Raw genomic sequence first — 21,082 nt, forward strand, 5'->3', positions numbered from 1 at the left:
ATAAGTTAAAAGTGAGGGGTGGGAGGTGTAGGGGGATTTGAGGAAAAACGTTTTTACTCAGAGGGTGGTGACGGTCTGGAATGCATTGCCTGGGAGGGTGGTGGAGGCGGGATGCCTCACATCCTTTAATAAGTACCTGGATGAGTAGTTGGCACGCCATAACATTCAAGGCTATGGGCCAAGTGCTGGCAAGTGGGTTTAGGTGGGCAGGTCAGGGCCTTTCATGCATCGACGCAGACCCGATGGGCTGATGGGCCGAAGGGCCTCTTCTGCACTGTAGTATTCTGTGATTCTGCGATATAAGATCCTGAGGGGGCTTGACAGGGTGATTGGTGAGATCTTTTAACTAGTGGGAGAGTCTCGAACAAGGGGACACAGCTACAAAACGGTGGTAAATCTATAGAATTCATTGCCACAGAAGGCTGTGGAGGCCAAGTCATTTAGTGTATTTAAGACAGAGATAGATAGGTTCTTGATTGCTAAGGAGGTCAAAGGTTACCAGGAAAAGGAGGGAGAAAGGGGTTGAGAAACATATCAGCTATGATCGAATGGCGGAGCACACCTGATGGGCCAAATGGCCTAATTCTTCTCCTATATCTTATGGCCTTATGGTCAAAGATAAAGGGTTGTTCACTTAAAACTGAAGTGCGTAGAAATTCCTCCTCGCAGAGGGTGGTGAATCTCTGGAATTCTCCGCCCCAAATGTTGGTGGTGGCTGGATCATTAGAGTTATTGTAAGTGGCGGTGGATCAATATTTGATAGATCAAGGAATGGGGGCTTTGGGGAAATAGCATAGAAAAGGAGTTGAGGCCGGCATAGATCAACCATGATCGTACTGAATAGCAGGGCAGGCTTGAAGGGTGTGGTGGCCTGCTCCTGCCTCTATTTCCTGTGTTCTTGTATCTACTGTGAATTGGTGGTGGAAAGAGTGAATGTGTAAGTTGATAGATGGGGAGCCGAATAAGTGGGCTGCTTCATCCCGGATGGTGTTGAGCTTCTTGAGCATTTCCCCTATTTGACTTCAATTTTACCAGGCCTCATTGATGTGACACCCTGTCAAATGATGCCTTGACGTCAAGAGCAGCCACTCTTAAAATCCCGCACCCCCTACTTTGCCACCCCCCACTCAGCACACCCCCCCACCCACCACCACCACCACCCATCCTGAATTCAGCTCTTTTGTCCATGTTTGGACCAAATCTGCAATGAGATCAGATCTGAGTGGTCTTGAACATCAGTAAGCAGGTTATTGCTGTGGAAATGCCATTGGATAGCAATTTCAACAATACCTTCCGTCCGTCGCTTTACCGAAAATCAAGAGTAGATTGAAAAGACTGTAATTGTCTGAATTGGTTTGAACTACTATTTGTGGATAAGACATACCTGGGAAATTTTCCACATTGATTTTACCCAGACCATTTTAAGCTCAAGGAATAGTACTGTCCCCCAAAGTAAATCAAGAATTAACACAAGAGCTTTTCATCCTTTATCAATTCCAGGTATTTTGAGGGTCTGGTAGCATGGTGTCGTGGCTAGGGGATTTTCACAGCAACATCACTGCAATATTAATGTAAGCGTAATAAATAAACTTTAAACTTTAGCATGGTGGTTATGTTATCAGACTAGAAATAGAGGCCTGGACTAATGATCCAACAACAGTTGCAACAAATTCCAATTTCCATGAATGATTTGGGATCATTTGTTTTGCTCTGTTTGAGTTGTTGTGTTTCAATTAAGGTATTAAGCTGAGGATCTGTCTGCTCTCTTAGTTGAAGATGCTATTATTTGAATAAGAGCAAGGGATTTCTCCTGATGTCATAAGACATTAAGATCATTCTCCTTCTTAAGGAATCCCTCAGGATTGAGGGCGATTTGTTTCCATTCCAGTTTAATGGGATCTGAATTGGATAGTAAGTCCAATGTGTGATCCGCAGAATACCAAGTGTAGGGTAGGTGGTGCTTGAAGGATTGAAGGCCAAAGATATGCGGGTTAGGTGGATTGGCCATGCCAAATTGCCCCTTAGGGTCAGGGGGATCAGGTAGGGTAAATGCTTGGTGTTATGAGGATAGGGCCCTGGGTGGGATTGTGGCGGTGCAGATTTGATGGGCCGAATGGCCTCCTTCTGCACTGTCGGGATTCTATGATGTATGATCTTCTATGATCTATGATTGGGTAGATGGGTTATTTGGTCCCCCCAACACCTCTGTATCACAGCATTCTGCAGTCTTTCTCTATCAAAATAATACCTCACATATCCTTCCCAATGTTTCCCCCTCAACCAACATCAATACAATAAACCATAATTTAGTATCATTAAAAACCCCACAGTGCAGAAGGAGACCATTCGGACCATCGAGTCTGCACTGACAAAATCCCACCCAGGCCCTATTTCCGTAACCCCACGTATTTACCCTGCTAATCCCCCTGACACTAAGGGGCAATTTACCATGGCCAATCCACCTAACCTGCACATCTTTGGAGTGTGGGAGGAAATTAGAGCACCCAGAGGAAAATAATTTGTCACTTACTTTTTGTATGGCCTTGCTTTGTGTGTACGTTTGCCAACCTTCCCAAAATGGCTGGGAGATTGCTGGAATTGCTCCCAATCTCCTGGTGGCTATTAAAAGTAGTCCTGGAGATTTTAAAATGTTAGGATTCCCCATCAGTCAATGGACTCCCACCCTGGCAGGCACAGAGTTCCCTTCCACTGAATGGGATTGCCCAGGCAGGCTAGGCAGCACTCCCGTACAGGTGCAGTCAGTTTGATAGCTTAACACATCGTGTCATGGTTGTGCATGTGCCCTCAGCTCAGATGTGTCACTGCTTGCCTGCCTGCTGTTTTCCCACCAGCGCTGGTGTGAGTGAGGTGGGAGTTGGCAGAGGAATCGGCACTTCTGCAGGAAACAGGGGCGAGGCTACGGTCCCGGGGATGGAGCACGTGAGTCTGTTAATATACCCATCAGGAGGGAGCAGGGCAGGGCAGCCATCGTACAAGGAAGAGAACCCAAGGCAGCTATCTGTCAATGCCCGCTGCCCATTGTCCAGGGCTTTGGACTTTGAAACCCCACAACAGGCACAGCTGCTTGTGTCACATTGCCAGGATTCTGTGAAAGCTGGTGTCTCCCGGAATATACTCAGCTGGAGTTAGCAACCCTATTTGTGCAAGATGGCTGGCTACACTTCAAATGTACTTGCAAAGAGCTTTGAGGATATGAAAGGCATCTTATAAATGCATGTTCTATCTCCACTTAACAGCTGTCGAGGCCAAAGTGGATAGCCTGGAGTTGTGAAGAACGGTGGTGCATGTATATTTTACCTGCTGCCATGTACAATTCTGCATTTTATCTGAATTTAAATGTAAGCTTTTTTTCTTTATTCCCTTTTCACAGATCATCCTGCCATGTTTTTCGTCATTGCTCACATCTCTGCTAGAACAGTACTGTGAGGCCTTATCATCTTTATACAATGTTACAGGTACACTTTATATCATTAATGGGGCCTAACATGTTCAATCCTGCCTTGTACCATCGTTGTCAAGTTTAGGATCAATTAGAGGTGAGAATTGTGATTTTAAAGAGAATAAAAGAAACAAGCCCCATTTAAACACACGGATCTGTTTATTTTTAAGTAAAATAAGATCAGAATAAGTTACATTTTTGAACTCATGGGTGAGTGAGAAATACTTCAAATGAATGGCATTTGGCAAGTTGATTTAATGAGCAAATTTCTTCAATTTGCATTGTAGTTGGCCGTCAAGTCATCCTAATGTAAATCTACCAGGTGGAATCTCCCAGCTGCAAGTACAGCAATCAAATATCGACATGCCTTTAGGTTGTGAAATGCGTATATATCATGAGGTTACCTCTAATTGGCACTAATCGGAAACTGCAGAGCCCACAAGGTGGCTTCAGTGAAAACTAACGCTGGTGCAATAGAAAATATAATTTTAACTCAGTGTTATCCAATATAAATTATTCATTAGCCACAAGCTTAATTAAAGTGGCACCTTTTTAACCATGCACTAATTTTGCAGTACAGTAAATGAACCCTCACACCTAAATCTATTTAAGTTCTAAGTTTAGTTATTACAAGTAGGCTCACATTAACACTGCAATGAAGTCACTGTTAAAATCCCCTAGTCACCACACTCCAGGATCTGTTCGGGTACACTGAGGGAGAATTTAGCCTGACCAATGTACCTAACCAGCACGTCTTTCAGACTGTGAGAGAAAACTGGAGCACCCAGAGGAAACCCATGCAGACACGGGGAGAATGTACAAACTCCACACAGTTACCCAAGGCTGATATTGACCATGGGTCCCTGGCATCGTGAGGAGGGCAGTGCTAGCCTCTGTGCCACCAATATCAATCCAACACCAACCATCCAACTCCATTTTTGCTTACACTGAAGGACCTCACCAACAACAGGCTTTATATTAGGAGTGGTAACTTGTGTAAAGTGTGAAAACATTGTTTCAGATTTCATCCTAAACACTGAATTAGCAAAATTAAAACATGCAGTTGTGACCTCAAAGATCCCTCATTTTATCATCAATTTGGTTTTAAGGAGATAAGTTGAGAAGGTTTCTCAGTTGAACTGCATGCAGCTTTCAAAGATATACCTGCAGCATTGAAAAGCTGTATTCGCTTTCTGGAACTTTTGTCTGAATACAGCCTGAGAATGGTACTTGAAAGAATACACCCTATGGATGCCGTGTAAACAATAACCTGGAAAGAACCATATGGGAATTACATGGAACGCCTAAAGGCATCTCTTTTGAAACATTAACAGCAGGAGACAAACATATTACCACAATCACAAACAAACAGCATCCAACTCGGCAGCAGCAACACACTCGTGCTTTGATTTTAAAATTCTTGTCTTTGTTTTCCAATTCCTCCAATGGTCTAATCCCTCCCAATAGTGGTCATTCAGCCGGTTTTATTCCGGACAATTTAGTCTGCCTGGCCATTTTCTGGTCCTGGCTGGTTTGATGTGTGTTTTTTTGACCTTAATAAATTTTATTTATTCGTGTCACAAGTAGGTTTACATTAACACTGCAATGAAGTTACTATGAAAATCCCCTAGTCGCCATACTCCGGCGCCTGTTTGGGTACACTGAGGGATTATTTAGCATGGCCAATGCACATCATGCAGACTGTGGGAGGAAACCGGAGCACCTGGAGGAAACCCACACAGACAGTGGGAGAACATGGAGAGTCGGCACAGACAGTGACCCGAGCCGGGAATCGAACCTGGGTCCCTGACACTGTGAGGCAGCAGTGCTAACCACTGAGCCACTGTGCCGCCCTACATAGAGTTACACAGTGAAATTCTCAGGGGCTTCATCATAACAGGGACCTGTTCTCATTTCTTTCCTCACCCACAACTGACTGGGACATATTAAAACAGTAGCTGAATCAACTGACAGGATTCACAACAACATGAAAGCTTGTTGGACTAATCAAGCTCTCAGCAATGAGTACACATTTCAACGTCACAACAGAGTAAGTTTCTTGCAAGCTTCTCAATAGCTGAAAATGTCTCAAGCAAAGTTCCAACAGGACTAAATTACCAATAGCTTTTGACGCTCAAATATCTAACCCCAGGTTTACTGGACCATTTACAATCTCATAGAATCTACAGTGCAGAAGGAGGCCATTTGGCCCATCGAGCCTGCACCAACCACAATCCCATCCAGGTCCTGTCCCCATAACCCCACATATTTACCCTCCTAATCCCTCTGACACTAAGGGGCAATTTATCCTGGCCAATCAACCTAACCCACACATCTTTAGACTGTGGGGGGAAATCGGAGCACCTGGAGGAAACCCACGCAGGCACGGGGAGAATGTGCAAACTCCACATGGAGTCACCCAACGCTGGAATTGAACCTGGGTCCATGGCACTGTGAGGCAGCAATGCTAACCACTGTGCCACCATGATGCCACCACTCATAGATGTTATCAAGAAATTAAATAATGATAAACCATCCGACCTTGATCATATCTAATGTGAGCAGATCAAACACTTTTGTTGAAACATTGGCTGCTTGACATGTTCTGCTGATGCTCAGAGGGATGCCAGATCCTCTAAAGGTGACACGGTGCAAAGATTGTATGACCCAGTTTTGGCATAACTCTAAGTTATCTGAATGTTTCATTTTCAACTGGCTCTAATTCCCATTTGGAACAATATCTTGCTCTAGAACAGGCAGGTTTCTGGCTGGGAAAGCACTGCATAAATTAACTTCTTCATACAATCCAGTATATCAATTTTTAACTAATAATTTAGCCATTTTTGGTTGCAGAAAGGTCTTCAAATCTTCATTATGGTGGCAATGAAAGCTGAGGCTCCTAATGAGACATCCACCAGATTGGCAAAAGCCAAAAGCAATTAAGGACTTAACACCCATTTGAGATGCCAATGCAAGATTTGTTTGAAATATAAACAGAGAGTGCTGGAAATATTCAGCAGGTCAGACAGCATCTGTGTGTACTAAGTTCACATTTCAGGTCACGATGAGTCTTTATGAGAACAGCCCAAGGGCAGCCAGTTCTGGCTGCAGCTGGTGAAACTGGGCCTTCATGCGGTCCACGTAACACCAAAGGAACAGGATGAGTCTGCCCACCAACCCAAGTTGACCACCACATACTTGTACAAAAGGTTTTCATTATCACAACTCTCACAACAGCTCCTCTGAAATTTATTAGTAAATTGCCATTTCTCTTGGAACAACGCCACAGATTCATGGAATAGTTCTAACACAGAAGGGGGCCATTAGGCCTGTTGTGTCTGTGATGGCTCTTTGTAAGAAAAACTCATCAAGTTCCATACACCTGCCTTTTTTCTATTGCCTTGCAAAGTTTTCCCTTCAGATAATTATCAAATGCCCTTTTGAAAACCATGATTGAATTTGCCTCACTACGTAACAATGTTGGCTTTGATGTTCTTGTCAATCACCTTAACTCAGGATGGTTCAAAAAAGCAGGTACACAGGCAATGGAATGGGATTCTTCAAGGTAGATTGCTAGCTTCAATGCTGTTCTCTCTTTCTCTTGCTCCGTACATAAATAATGGATATACACATATATATATATTTATATATGTGCACCAATGACCAATCCATCTGTCTAGATGTCATAGATTTCTTATAGATACAAAACCATAAGACATATGAGCAGAATTAGGCCAGTCGGCCCATCGAGTCTGCTCTGCCATTCGTGGATATATCGTGGATCTTTGTGCTCCTCGTCTATACTAGACTTTTGATAGCATCTGAGTGGTATCTGAACTAACCTGACACAATACTACATTCCAAATAATTGGGTCCAATCAAGATAAGATTTTTTCCTTCTTTAGAACACAGAAGCTAATTGGGAGCCATGGTGAGTGGCACGGTGGCACAGTGGTTAGCACTACTGCCTCACAGCGCCAGAGACCTTGGTTCGATTCCTGGCTTGGGTCACTGTCTATGTAGAGTCTGCAAGTTCTCCCCATGTCTGCATGGGTTTCCTCCGGGTGCTCCGGTTTCCTCCTACAGTCCAAAAGACGTGCTGGTTAGATGCATTGGCCATGCTAAGTTCTCCAACAGTGTACCCAAACAGGCGCCGGAGTGTGGCGCCTCGGGGATTTTCAAAGTAAGCCTAATTGTGACACTAATAAATAAACTTGATACTTTAGGGAATCACATATCAAGGAAAAGGAAAAGCCATGTCAACCTTGATGTGATGTGGAGATGCCAGCGTTGGACTGGGGTAAACACAGTAAGATGTTTAACAACACCAGGTTAAAGTCCAACAGGTTTATTTGGTAGCAAAAGCCACACAAGCTTTCGGAGCCTTAGGCCCCTTCTTCAGGTGAGTGGGAATTCTGTTCACAAACAGGGCATATAAAGACACAAACTCAATTTACACAATAATGGTTGGAATGCGAATACTTACAGCTAATCAAGTCTTAAAGGTACAAACAATGTGTGTGGAGAGAGCATTAAGACAGGTTAAAGAGATGTGTATTGTCTCCAGACAGGACAGCCAGTGAGACTCTGCAGGTCCAGGCCAGCTGTGGGGGTTACAGATAGTGTGACATGAACCCAATATCCCGGTTGAGGCCGTCCTCATGTGTGCGGAACTTGGCTATCAGTTTCTCCTCAGCGTCTCTGCGCCTTGATGTGATACAGGATCACACTCTGTGTAACAAGGAACACATAATCAAGATAAGTGCTAAAGTTGGAGCTTAGAATAACATCCTTTAAAATCTGGCCAACTCAAAATGAGGCACTGATCCAAACACTATCAGGACTACAGCTCTGGCAGCCCATCTTTCTGCTTCAGAATGTTCTTATGCTGCACAGGAACAGAAAGAGCCGAGGTAAACAAATTGAAAATACTTTTTTGTGCTTTAAGCTTAAAGATCCAGAATTCCACACTGTGAGAGAAAAAGGTTTTCCTCATTGCTGTTTTAAAAGGGAGTGCTCTTCTTCTTAAACTATGGCCGGAATTCTCCCATCCTGCCCGCCACTGGAATTTTAGCGGGCGGGTTGCGGGGAATGTGAAACGCCATTGAAGGTCGGGTGGGAATTTCCAGCTTTTAGACCAGCGCAGTCGGAGAATTCCACCCTATGTCTCAGAGTTCTAGTTCCCCCACAAGATGAAACAACATCTGGTATCCACTCTATCCAGTCCCCTCAACATCTTATGTGTTTCAATGAGATCACGGGGGTGTTTTACTGGCCACGTTTGCTGCGGATGCAGATCCCATTTTGGCAGCGAGCTCTCGCAAGAGGGCTCTAATGGGATTTTTTGCTGTGGGGGATCTCATTCTGAGATCTCCCCTGCCCGAATGAGGGCGTGAGCCTGATTACGATCAATTTAATGCCTTACATTCTGGCCTTTGTCCCCCACATCCTACCCCCCCCCCCCCCCCCCCCCCCCCCAACCTCCTCTCCCCGGCATGATGTCACGCTGACGGGAATCATTACTGGTTTCCAAAAACAGATGCCAGTCGTGATGACCACATCAAGGGCTGAAAGGTGAGTATAGCCCCCATGTGGTGAGGGATTTGGCTGGGCAGTGCCCCCTGGCAATGCCAACCAGGCAGTTCCAACTCGGAGCCAAGGAGTGACTCCAAGCTGGGGACTCGAGGGAACCCCGTTGTGGGACTTGCCCTTATGGGGAGGAGGGTGGGGAATTTTGTCTGCATTGCGATGGTGGAGGGGGAAGGGGATTGTACCTGCATTGTGCTAGAGGGGTTGTGGGGTGGGTGGGGGAGCTGGGGTTGAGCCTTCATTGCGATGGTTGTGGGGGGTGTATGCCAGCATTGGGGGAGTGAGTGGGGGGGGGGGGTGAGGGCGAGTGTGTTCCTGCATTGTGGCCCTGCCCCTCAAGAATGATGGCGCTTTTTCTCTTCCTGCCAAAATGGACAAGTTCACATTTACCCACATTATTCTCCACTGACCAAATTTTTGCCCCCTCATTTAACCTGTCTCTTTCTCTTTGCGGACTCTTTATCTTCTCTTAATAACTTACTTCCTACCCAGCTTGGTGCCATCAGCAAACTTAGCTACCATATGTTTAGTCCCTTCATCCAAGTCATTGATATGGATTATAAATAGTTGAGGATCCAGCATTAATCCCTTTGGCACTCTACTAGTTACAACTTGCCAATCCAAACAAGATGCATTCATCACTACTCTCTGCTTCCTGTTAGCTAACCAATCCTTTATCCACGCTAACATGTTAACCCCGAGACCATGTGCTCTTATATTGTGTCGCAATCTTTGATGCAGCACTTTAGCAAATGCCTTTTGGAAAACCAAGTACATCTACTGGTTCCCCTTTATCCAAATTGAATATTACGTTGTCAAAAACTCTAAAAGATTCATTAAATATGATTTCCCTTTCATATATATGCTCTGGCTGATCATTTTATGATCTTCTAACGACCCTGCTACCTCCTTAATAATGGATCCTCGCACTTTCCCTGTGACAGATGTTAGGCTAACTGGCTGATAGTTTCCTGCTTTCTGCCTCCATCCTTTCTGAAATAAAGGTGTTCTATAAGCTATTTCCCAAACTGCTGGGATTCTTCCAGAATCTAAGGAATTTTGGAAGATTATAACCAAGGTATCCACTATCTTAGGCCTTAGGGTTGAGGCCATCCAGTCCTGGGGACTTATCACCTTTGGTTCTAATAGTTTTCCTCGCACTTTTTCCTTGTTGGCGTTGATTGTTTTAAGTTCCTCTCTCCCTATCACCTCTTGATTTAAATTATCGTTGGGGAAGTTTTCTCCATGAAGACAGACACAGAATACATCCAGTATTTTTTTGTTTTCCATTGTCAACCCCAGACTCACTCTCCAGTGGACCAACACTAGTTTTAGTTACCTTTTTCCTATTCAAATACTTGTAGAAACACTTACCATCTGTTTTTATGTTACGAACTAGCTTTCCCTCAGACTCTGCTTTTTGCCTCATTATTATCTTTTTAGTCATTCTTTGCTGGTCCTTAGTGTATATACAATCTTCTGATCTACCATTAATCTTTGCAGATTTCTACAATTTAAATTTCAATTCAATTTAAACTAGTCTTCACTTTCTTATTTAGCCATGGATGTTATATCCTTCGCAAAAAGATTTTCTTTCTTACTAGGATAAATATTTGCTGAGAGTTATTAAATATCTTCTAAGTAGTCTGGCATTGCAACTCTTCTGTCCCAACTTTTGGCCTAGTTTAACCAGCTCTGCCTTCATAGTTATCTTTATTTAGGTTTAAAACACTAGTCATGGACCCACACTTCTCGCTTTCAAATTGAACATGATGGCTATCATTTAGAGGTTTCTTTACCATGAGGTTGTTGAATAATTTTGTCTCATTGCACATGACCAGAATTAATATAACCTGCTCCCTGGTTGGCTCTAGGAGGTACTACTTTAAGAAATTGTCCCAAAAACACCACAATGACCTAATTTTCCAGGCTACCTTTCCCCATCTGTTTCTCCCAATCTACATGGAGATTAAAGTTATCCACGATTATTGTTGTACATTCCTCAATTCCTATATGGTCTGTCCTACAGAGTAACTACCGTCAGGAAGCCTATAAACTATTCCCACAAGTGATCTCTTTTCTTTACTATTTTGTATCTCTAGGCAAACTGATTCTACATTCTGATTTTTCAAGCCAAGTCAGTCTCTCAGTATGAACTAGTGCCATCCTTAATTAACAGAGCTGCCCCACCACCTTTGCCTAGCTTCCTGTCTTTAATTTGATTTAATTTGATTTATTATTGTCACATGTATTGGAATACAGTGAAAAGTATTGTTTCTTACAATGAACACATATAGAAACTCTTAGATAAATACAAGAAGGCATTTGAAAACACTTTAGGGGAAATGATTGAAGTCGAGGCATGACTTAAGACAAAACCTGATAGCAACCCAAAATGCTTAAAGACAAGAACTGTGCCTTACGCTATCAAGCTGAAATTTGAAATGGAACTTGATAAAATTATTCAAAGATGAAGTGGTTAAGTCCATGATGACAACCAATTGGAGAATTAGAATCATCCCTGACATTAAACTAGATGGCTCAATAAGAATTTGTGAAGACTTCAAAGCGATGATAAATCCAGTGCTGTGTCGATTATTGAGGACCTGTTTGCTGGATTTTCTGGGAATCAACAGTTTAGTAAGATATACTTGTCTTGTCCCAAGAATACTTCCCAATGAAGGCGGCAACTGAGTCGCAACCGCTGCTCACAATTGTTACTCACGAAAGATTGTTCCGGTATAAATGCCTGTCGTTTGGAATAACATCAACATCAGCCTGATTGCAAAATTCCATGGATGAAATCCCACATGGCCTCAACAGTGTCCAGTCTTATCTAGACGACATTCTAATCACGGGCAAAAATGAACAGGAACATTTACAGAACTTAAAAGAAACATTAGAGCGTCAGTGCACAATCTTCATGTGAAAAAAGACAAATGCGAATTTTTCAAGTCAGTAAGCTAACAGGATGGGCTTCACCAGGAACCAAGGAAAATGACTGCAATTTTAGATGTGCCTAGACCGCAGAATATATCACAATTGAGATCTTTCTTAGGACTCATCAATTGCTAGTTGAACCAACAGCATCGGTAGAAGCTGAAGAAGAACCAACTTTACCAGATGGTGCGCCTGAGCCAAGTGGTGAACAGACTATCGAGAGCATGAAAAGAAAGACTCCTGAACGATGGATTCAGCCTAAGCGGAACCGACATCCACTTATAAGACACTCATACCAATGGTATATGTATATATATATAATATAAAACTGTGTATAATGATACTTGGTACCATTAGTAAAAGTTAAAGTTAGTTGTCATATTACTGGAGTAAAGGGGGAGGGATGTTATTTATTGTAAGCCAATGCATCTCTGTGCAGTGTGTCACATGATTACGTGGTGCCATCATCAGAGGCATTTGGGAGAATTTCCCTCTCTTCTACCCTGGACTGCAAACGACACCCACATAATAAAGCTCCACTAACTGGTTAAGTAATCCACTGTGGGCAACCTTTACATTTTCTTATCTTCACTGTTAAAGTGAGCTCACAACTTTACCATATGACGCATACACTTTCCTTGCTCTAAACTTATTTACCCCATGCGGATTTGCTCATGGCTCAGATCATTATCCAGAGATTTAACCTCTCTCTCTCTCTCACAGTCTCGCTGTTTTAACCTCTCTCTCTCTCATGGTCTCGCTGTTTTACCTCTCTCTCTCCCACAGTCTCGCTGTTTTAACCTCTCTCCCTCCCACACACTCTCGCTGTTTTAACCTCTCTCCCTCCCACACACTCTCGCTGTTTTAACCTCTCTCTCACAGTCTCGCTGTTTTAACCTCTCTCTCTCATGGTCTCGCTGTTTTAACCTCTCTCTCTCCCACAGTCTCGCTGTTTTAATCTCTCTCTCTCCCACAGTCTTGCTGTTTTAAATTCTCTCTACACTCTCGCTGTTTTAACCTCTCTCTCTCACAGTCTTGCTGTTTTAACCTCTCTCTCCCACAGTCTCGCTATTTTAACCTCTCTCTCTCCCACAGTCACGCTGTTTTAACCTCTCTCTCTCCCACACTCTCTCGGTTTTAACCTCTCTCTCTCACAGTCTCACTGTTTTAACCTCTCTCTCTCTGTCCCACAGTCTCGTTCTTTTAACCTCTCTCCCATACTCTCGCTGTTTTAACCTCTCTCCCACAGTCTCGCTGTTTTAACCTCTCTCTCTCCCACAGTCTCGCTGTTTTAACCTCTCTCTCTCCCACAGTCTCGCTGTTTTAACCTCTCTCTCTCCCACAGTCTCGCTGTTTTAACCTCTCTCCCACAGTCTCGCTGTTTTAACCTCTCTCTCTCCCACAGTCTCGCTGTTTTAACCTCTCTCCCACAGTCTCGCTGTTTTAATCTCTCTCTCTCCCACAGTCTCGCTGTTTTAACCTCTCTCCCACAGTCTCGCTGTTTTAACCTCTCTCTCTCTGTCCCACAGTCTCGCTGTTGTAACCTCTCTCTCTCCTATACTCTCACTGTTTTAACCTCTCTCTCTCACAGTGTCGCTGTTTTAACCTCTCCCTTGAAGTTTCACCATTTTAACTACTCTCTGCTGAAGTATTACTGTTTTAATCTCTCTCCCAAATTGTCTCTGTTTTAACCACTGTTTATTTCAAATTCTCGCTGTTTTAACCTCTCTCTGCCAAAGTGTATCTGTTTTAACATCTCTCTCCTGAAGACTTGCTGCTTTAAGCTCTCTCCTGAAGTTTCTCTGTTTTAACCTCTCCCAATGTCTGACTGCTTTGACCGCTCACTCTCCCAGGGTCCTGCTGTTATAAGCTCTCTTGCAAAGCCTCACTGTATTAACCTCTCATCCTGAAGTCTCACTGTTTTAAACTCTCTGTCCTGGTTTTTTAACCTCTCTGTCTCAAAATATCCCTGTTTTAACTTCTCAGTCCTGAAGTCTCACTGTTTTAACTTCTCTGTCCCAAAGTTATTGCACCACTAAACGTCTGATGGGCAGCAGTGACCAGGGCTAAAAGAAAGAGGCCACCTAATGATCCCATTATTACAGGGTGATCCTGCTGAGAGGAGATGGAAGTTGAGGCACAGCTACCTGGACGTCATGAACTCTCTCAACTCCAATGTAAAATAATCCAGAATTAACATTTGAATGCATCCAAAGAATAAACCCCATCATCTAGATGTTAAAAACTATGAACATCTCCCAGCTTCGGACTCTAAATGATAGATAATCGGGCAATCACTTACGCACTGGTAATGGTCGTTCCGAAATAATGAGGTGGATATCAACGACAGTAACTATATGGGCGTAATGTTGATTTAGTGTCACTTAGTAATCCAGAGGCCCAGACTAATGTTCTCGGGCCAAGAGTTCAAATCCTACCACAGCAGCTGCAGGAATTTAAGTTCAATTAATAATCTAGAATTGAAAAACTAGACTCAGTAATGATGATCATGAAATCATTGTCTATTGCTGTAAAAGCCCATCCAGTTCACTAATGCCCTTTAGGGCAGGGAATGTGATGTCCTGCCCTGGTCTGGCCTACATGTGACGCCTAACCCACAGCAAAATGGTTAGCAGCATGGTAGCATCGTGGTTAGCATTATTGCCTCACAGCGTCAGGGACTCGGGTTTGATTCCCGGCTTAGGTCACCGTCTGTGCGGAGTTTGCATATTCTCCCCGTGTCTGCGTGAGTTTCCTCCGGGTGCTCCAGTTTCCTCCCACAGTCCGAAAGATGTGCTAGTTAGGTGCATTGGCCATTCTAAATTCTCCCTCAGTGTACCTGAACAGGTGCCGTAGCGTGATGACTCAGGGATGTTCACAGTAATTTCATTGCAGTGTTAATGTAAGCCTACTTGTGACACTAATAAATAAGCTTTAAAAACTTTTAACTGCCCTCTGAAATGCCCTTTAAAATGGTGTGACAAGCCACTCAGTTCAAGGGCAGTTCAGCATGGGCAACAAATGCTGGCCTTGCCAGCGATGCCCACATCCCATGAAAGAATTTTTTTAAAATTAGTTCCTTTACCTGTCTTTAACAGAGCCGTAATGGTGCCAAAATCCCCATTAACACCAGAGATGAGATCAATTTCATTCTAAAAGGAGTCTACCAACCAGGTGTCCAAAATATCCATCTAATCCATGCGAGATTGGCTCATTTTAATTTGGAAATTACAGTCCTATAATATAAATAGGAGTCTGATTGCCATCTTCTGTTGTAAATGAGCAGTGCCTGTGCTGTGCTGGCTGCAATTAACTCTACATGCAATCAAAGAGAAGAGATCCCCTAAAGGTGAATGCCGTATTATTTTTGTGGAGCTTGGAAAATCCAGGAAAGCATCTTTGGGGCCCACAATAATAATTTGGGCCCCTGGAGACCCCAACCCCTGAATCCTTCGCAATTACAGCCCTACCACACCTCCCGAGGCCATCCTGCAACTTTCATTGCTGACAGCAGTTCGAACCCAATTTTCCGTCTCCAGCATAGTGTTGGGGAACGTGTGAGGTGCCCTGTAGCTCACTCACTGAATTCAAATGAGTGCAAAGTCTCAAAATTACGAGATTCTCAAAGTCTCAAAATTACAAAATTTACCGCTGGACTGGTCCAAAAGTCAAAGTTGACCCTGGTGGCGTGCAACGGTGACGAACCACAAATGATGCACCATCTGCTCCGCTGGCAGCTTCTGACTAACTCTTGTCAAATGCAATGATAATGCCAAGGCATGTGCACTTCTGGCAGGGAAGAATGTGAAAAAATGATACAACAACGTATCAAAGTTTGGAATTTGGCAAGAAATTATCAAACACAGTCCATCTTAAAGGATCGTCTATATTTTTGTTCAGCAATTGCAAATAGTACCTTGACTTCATCAGATTGATATTTCTACTTTTCAGTGGTGGTACATACCATTTTTCAGATAACAAATGAACACTAACTAGCACTCATCATCAGCTTTGATTTGATTTATTATTGTCACATATATTGGCATACAGTGAAAAGTATTGTTTCTTGCGTGCTGTACAGACAAAGCATACCGCTCATTGAGTACATAGGGGAGAAGGAAAGGAGGGGGTGCAGAATCGCAGTAACTCAGCAGAACAGTAATAACAATGAAAACAGGAGCACTAGTAAAACAGGTCTCGCTTATACACTCTCTTGTAGACTAAAAGGCCCTCCAAAACCTGCACATGCTCAGAACCCTCAATACACGCCAGTAAAAGATAAGAGAAAAGGCTTAGGAAAGAAAAGGCTAAGAAAACTCTGTACTCAAAATTACACTCTGTAACATTATTCATTTCAGATTTCCAGAATCTGCTTTTGTTTATTTGCTTTTTACTTTAATGACCAGAAGCATCTTTGTCTCATGTTGTTCCACGTGAAGCAACTTTTTAGCAGCTGTTGCTCAAAGCGGTGATGGCATCTACTCAAACTCTTGAGCTACAGATCTTTGCGCAGATCTTTGTGCACATAGGACAGCATGTCCCAAAAGCTAGTGGTATCTGGAGTGTAGGATTTGCTTTCTTTTCTTTCTTTATCTGCCGTTGTTCTCCCTCATCATTAAGATCATTAAGATGTTGTGATTCTGGCTATGATTTTACCAGCGTGCCCGCCCTGAAATCGGAACAGGTGAGGCTCACAGAAAGGCATTCTCCGTTGGCCTCAGACGCGATCTAACGAGTCTTGGGCAGCCGCGCCGGTAAAATTCTGGCGAAAGTGTGATTCAGCTTCATGGACAAGTTATCATCATTTTGAACAATTGGCAGCAAGTTCCTCTCAGTGATCAATATCCATGCTGCTACACTTCGAGGAAAGCTTCAGAATGTCTAGGAAGCATTTTCTTTTCTCCTTATTTTCTATGATTCTGTGATTCTCCCCTGGAACATTGGTCATTTGAGAGTTGAGCAAACAAGACATGGCGGGTAGATAGTTTTTGGCCATTCAGACACAGGGCTGAATTTTATGTGCTCCCTGCGATTGTGTTTGCCATTGTTGTGGGTGGGGGAAGGCACATAAAATTACTTCCCGCCTTCACCACCTTCCCGCCCACCTTGAAGGTCACCCACATAGTATGGGGGGGTGCGAGCATTCTCTTAAGTCAGCAGCCCATCCTCAATATTTAAATGAACAATTAAGGGTCAATTAGGCTTGGTATCAAGCCTATTGATCTGAATAATATGCTGGTTTTTACACCATATATATTTGGACTGGGTAGCAGGTTCAAGGGTAGGAAGAAAAGGGGGAGAGATGTCACTCTTCAGCAGCTGCCCTTTGTCAATCAAGGGGCAGCTCTTAGATTGAACTCCACCTTCCTTCCTACCTGTTCCCTCTCTTAAACCCACCCTTTCTCCCCACCCTCCCTGTCCCTAATGCATCCAAACCCTCCAGCCAAGACCCCAGACTACCCCTCCTCACCTGCAGTCCTGACAGCTGCCACTGATGTTTTTCTGGTTCTGCCTGGACTGACGGAACTGCCAGCAGCTCCAGAGCGGAACCTGTGCCCAATGAGGGGCAGAAGATACATTTGCCACTCGTAAATCAGCCACGCAGCTTTTTAATGCTCCCTCACCATTTTATTCACTCCACAATCCACTCCATTTTGCAGTGCATTTTGATTTTGCAGGAGTTTTGCCTGAAAGATTGTGGAACTTCAAGGGCCCGGGTATGTGTCCAATTGCCCTCCTATCGAATCCCGTAGATGCAGTGGCAAAATTGCTGATAGAATTGCACTGGCTCCCTTAAGCGTCACTGATACATGTCCAGGCCTCACTGCAGCTCCGAAGTGTGGTGATACCAACCACTCTGCACACTTGGGACTCTTATTGCCTTGCAGAGGTGTTTGTTGTCAAACACTCACTGCTGCAGTTGTAGCAAGTTGAATTGGTGCAGCTGATCTCGTGTTGGATCTCTATGTCAATGGTGGCTTTTATAGAGAGGTGCTTGCTAAGGTACTTAATATAGTCTCGTACTCTTCATTGCATTCGTCAACATGACCAAAGCAATTAACTCAGTAAATCGCGAGGCTTTGTGGATTGTGCTTCAAAGATATGGATGTCCAAGAAACTTGTTCGCAATCCTGCAACTGTTTCACGATGATATGACTGCAACTGCCTCCGGTCAAGCAAGATTACATGATGGCCCCCATACTATTTACAATCTACCTAGCAATGGTCATTCAACACAAAAGGTCAACCTCTTTTTGGTGTCGATATTAATTACCATCTCGATGGAACATTCACCACTTTGTAAACTGACCTCCATTGACATACATGATCTACAGTTTGCAGACAAGTACAGTGCTGTTGCCTACTCTGCACCGGATTTGCAAGACACTTTTGATCTTTTCAGTTCTGAATTGAAAAAACTCAGTCTATCCTTGGCTATCACCAGATCAGAACTCCTATTTCAATCCACATGCTCTGCGTCCCATATATGCTGAAGGAGAGACTAAGAATGTAATACGTATAACTACAGTCAGGCACATATGCCCACTCTGCTTTTTATCTTACCATTTTTTAGTAAATTGCACGGAGAAGTCAAATCCAGAGCACTACTGCAATCTAACCTAAGGAACTAGGACAAGGTCTACAGATTGCACAGATTGGAATGATGGGAGGAGGTTTGGATGGAGCATGTGACTGACCTGTTTCTGTGCTGTATTTGATACAATTCTGTACAACCTTCATCAGTACTCAAGACTCAGTACTCAGTTCATATAACCCTCAGTTCTCAGGACTGAACCATCACCTTCTAATTCAGATGAGAGAGTTTCACCACTGAGTGAAGGCTGGTGTCTGAAGCTGGGTGAGCTGAAGTCCTTCTTCATCCATTCCGGTCATAAACATGTACAAGGGCTATAGTACTGACATCAGCACTTGGCTAAGGTACTATCCATAAAACCTTTCACCAAAAATACTTAGAGCCTTCGAGAGAACAGTAAATTGTGGGGGGCGGGGGAGGAATAAAGGATCCAAGCGTATTTCATGCTTATCAAGATGAACGTTTGTGATTAGAAAATGAAACATTCTATTTCAAGCAGCTAGTGAGGTTATAAAGCATCTTCAGGCAGATATCATTTGGCCCAAAGTAAGGCTTCCTTTCCCACTGCAAATTGTCTCAGTTCCAGCCTCAGAGGTATGTCCACAACTGCATCAATGTGTCGTTTTTGTCAATGTCCACCAGTCACCTGCGTGTTCAGTCAGTCAGAATGCCAAATTGTGAAAAATTTGCAACATTCTTATGTTGTAGTCTCAAGCCAACTAGCACACCCATCTGTCCTAGCCTAGATTTGAAAACATGACTTAAGATCAATATCTAACTCATTGTTTCACCAAGTTCCTTTCTTTCACCATTCTCCACCCCAAGTTTCTAATGTTTTTTTTACGTGGAGCAGGGGGGAGTACTTTGAATAAAAAGCACTCCCATACCCTTACCTTCCCCTTTCATGACTTTAAATTATGCCTTATTTGGTAGTTACAGCAAACTACTAAAAGTATTTGGTGTTATTTATGGATGTTGCAGAGCATATGGCAGAGATCCTGGAATGCAAGTTATTGTTTTAATAAGAAAATGAAAAACAAGTATTAATAACAATCAAACGTGGATTCTGTTTGCCAACGTAAATGGGTCTACGAGCATTAATGGTGAAAATTAGATAGATTTATAACCCTCCCAAGTAGGGGCAGATTGCCTTCCTATATCTATTACACGTTAAGCAATGGGAATTTTACCTTAATACTCTGTGTTGGATTTTGTGGGCCATCAGTGTTAGAATGGGTGAGCTCTTATAAACGCTTTATTTTTCTATAAAGTGGGTGTGAGTCACACATTCCAACAAAGGAACCAACAAAGGTTCCAGGTTCACACTTCGAAAGGTCTGGTTCCTCAGGTTGCTTTCGGACTGCTGCCAACACCTTTCATACTTTGTCAAACTCTTGGTTAGAGTGGAATGCTGATTAGACATTGATTTATTTCAGATGCTTCCAACAAAAAGTTGACTTTGAATGTGCTCACAGTTTAAATCCTTTTGTTCATTGATTTGTGTTACACTGTTTAAGATTGTGCCCAGCTGGATGAGGAAACGTTTTGCCAGTTTTTGCATTCAGACCAGGCCCAGGTGTAGCAAGGGTAACGACAAAACAAAGAGTCCACTAATGGGGATCAGTTTGATATTTTTCCAAATTCCCCTCTGTGACCACTCTGATGCTTAGTTAGATGTAGATTTGCGTTATATTTTGAAACTGCTACATTGATATTTCAAGCAGGTAATGGACACTTGTGGCTGATTAGTCTAAACTGGATTTGAACCCGTGTTCCTATACCTAAGCATTGTGAACTACATTGCTATCTAAAATAAGTAGAGATGGTAGAACATGTCGGTGTGCCTTCAGTGTACACTTGGAACCTGTAATATTTAGTTTAAACCTAATTTTGATGTCTCCACAGACATTCCTGGTGTAGCTTTCACAGCTGGTTACTCAAACAAACTGGTGTCATTCTGGTGGATCTGCACTACTGCTTCCAAGGCAGTGCGGTGTTCAAAACTGAACAAAATACACCAGATGGGACCTGACAAAGGTTCTATACAATTGCAGCATAATTTCTGCCAGTTTGTATTCCTGCCCCTTGAAATAAAGGCCTCCAAAGCAAACATATCAGTGAAATGAAGATGCAGGGCTACAGGGAGAAAAGGAAGGGCAGTGGTTTGAGAAAACTGAAGCAAAGTGTTAACATTGACATGGCATGACAAATGGCCTTCTTCTGCTCAGTAAAATATTGTGTCTGATCACATATACAAGACACAACAATGTGAGTAAAGAAACAGAAATAATTATTTTAAAGATCCATGTTTTTTCCAATGTTATGATTCAGGTTAGAAACTCCAAAGTGTTTTATGAAGCCCACATGAATCATAAGTTTTGCATCTCGAATTTGGCTAGGATAAGCACGAGATGCTTCACTTAAAATGTGATTGAAATGACCCAGTAGGGAGCTTTTATCACACAAAGTTTATTTAAGAATATAGTCAACACGGATAG

The 21,082-nt window shown here is 43.1% G+C and overlaps 1 protein-coding gene across 1 annotated transcript in view; it reads left to right on the top strand.

The window, feature by feature from the left end:
* The window catches only part of LOC144496069 (corticotropin-releasing factor receptor 2-like), a 254,440-nt gene that overhangs the window by 33,712 nt on the left and 199,646 nt on the right, over window positions 1–21,082 (top strand). Inside the window, exon 2 of the mRNA XM_078217024.1 lies at window positions 3,392–3,476. Within this exon, the coding sequence (XP_078073150.1) occupies window positions 3,392–3,476 (85 nt within the window). The remainder of the gene's footprint in view (window positions 1–3,391; window positions 3,477–21,082) is intronic.

This window comes from Mustelus asterias, chromosome 7, assembly GCF_964213995.1.
Source record: "Mustelus asterias chromosome 7, sMusAst1.hap1.1, whole genome shotgun sequence".
Classification (NCBI taxonomy): Eukaryota; Metazoa; Chordata; class Chondrichthyes; order Carcharhiniformes; family Triakidae; genus Mustelus; species Mustelus asterias.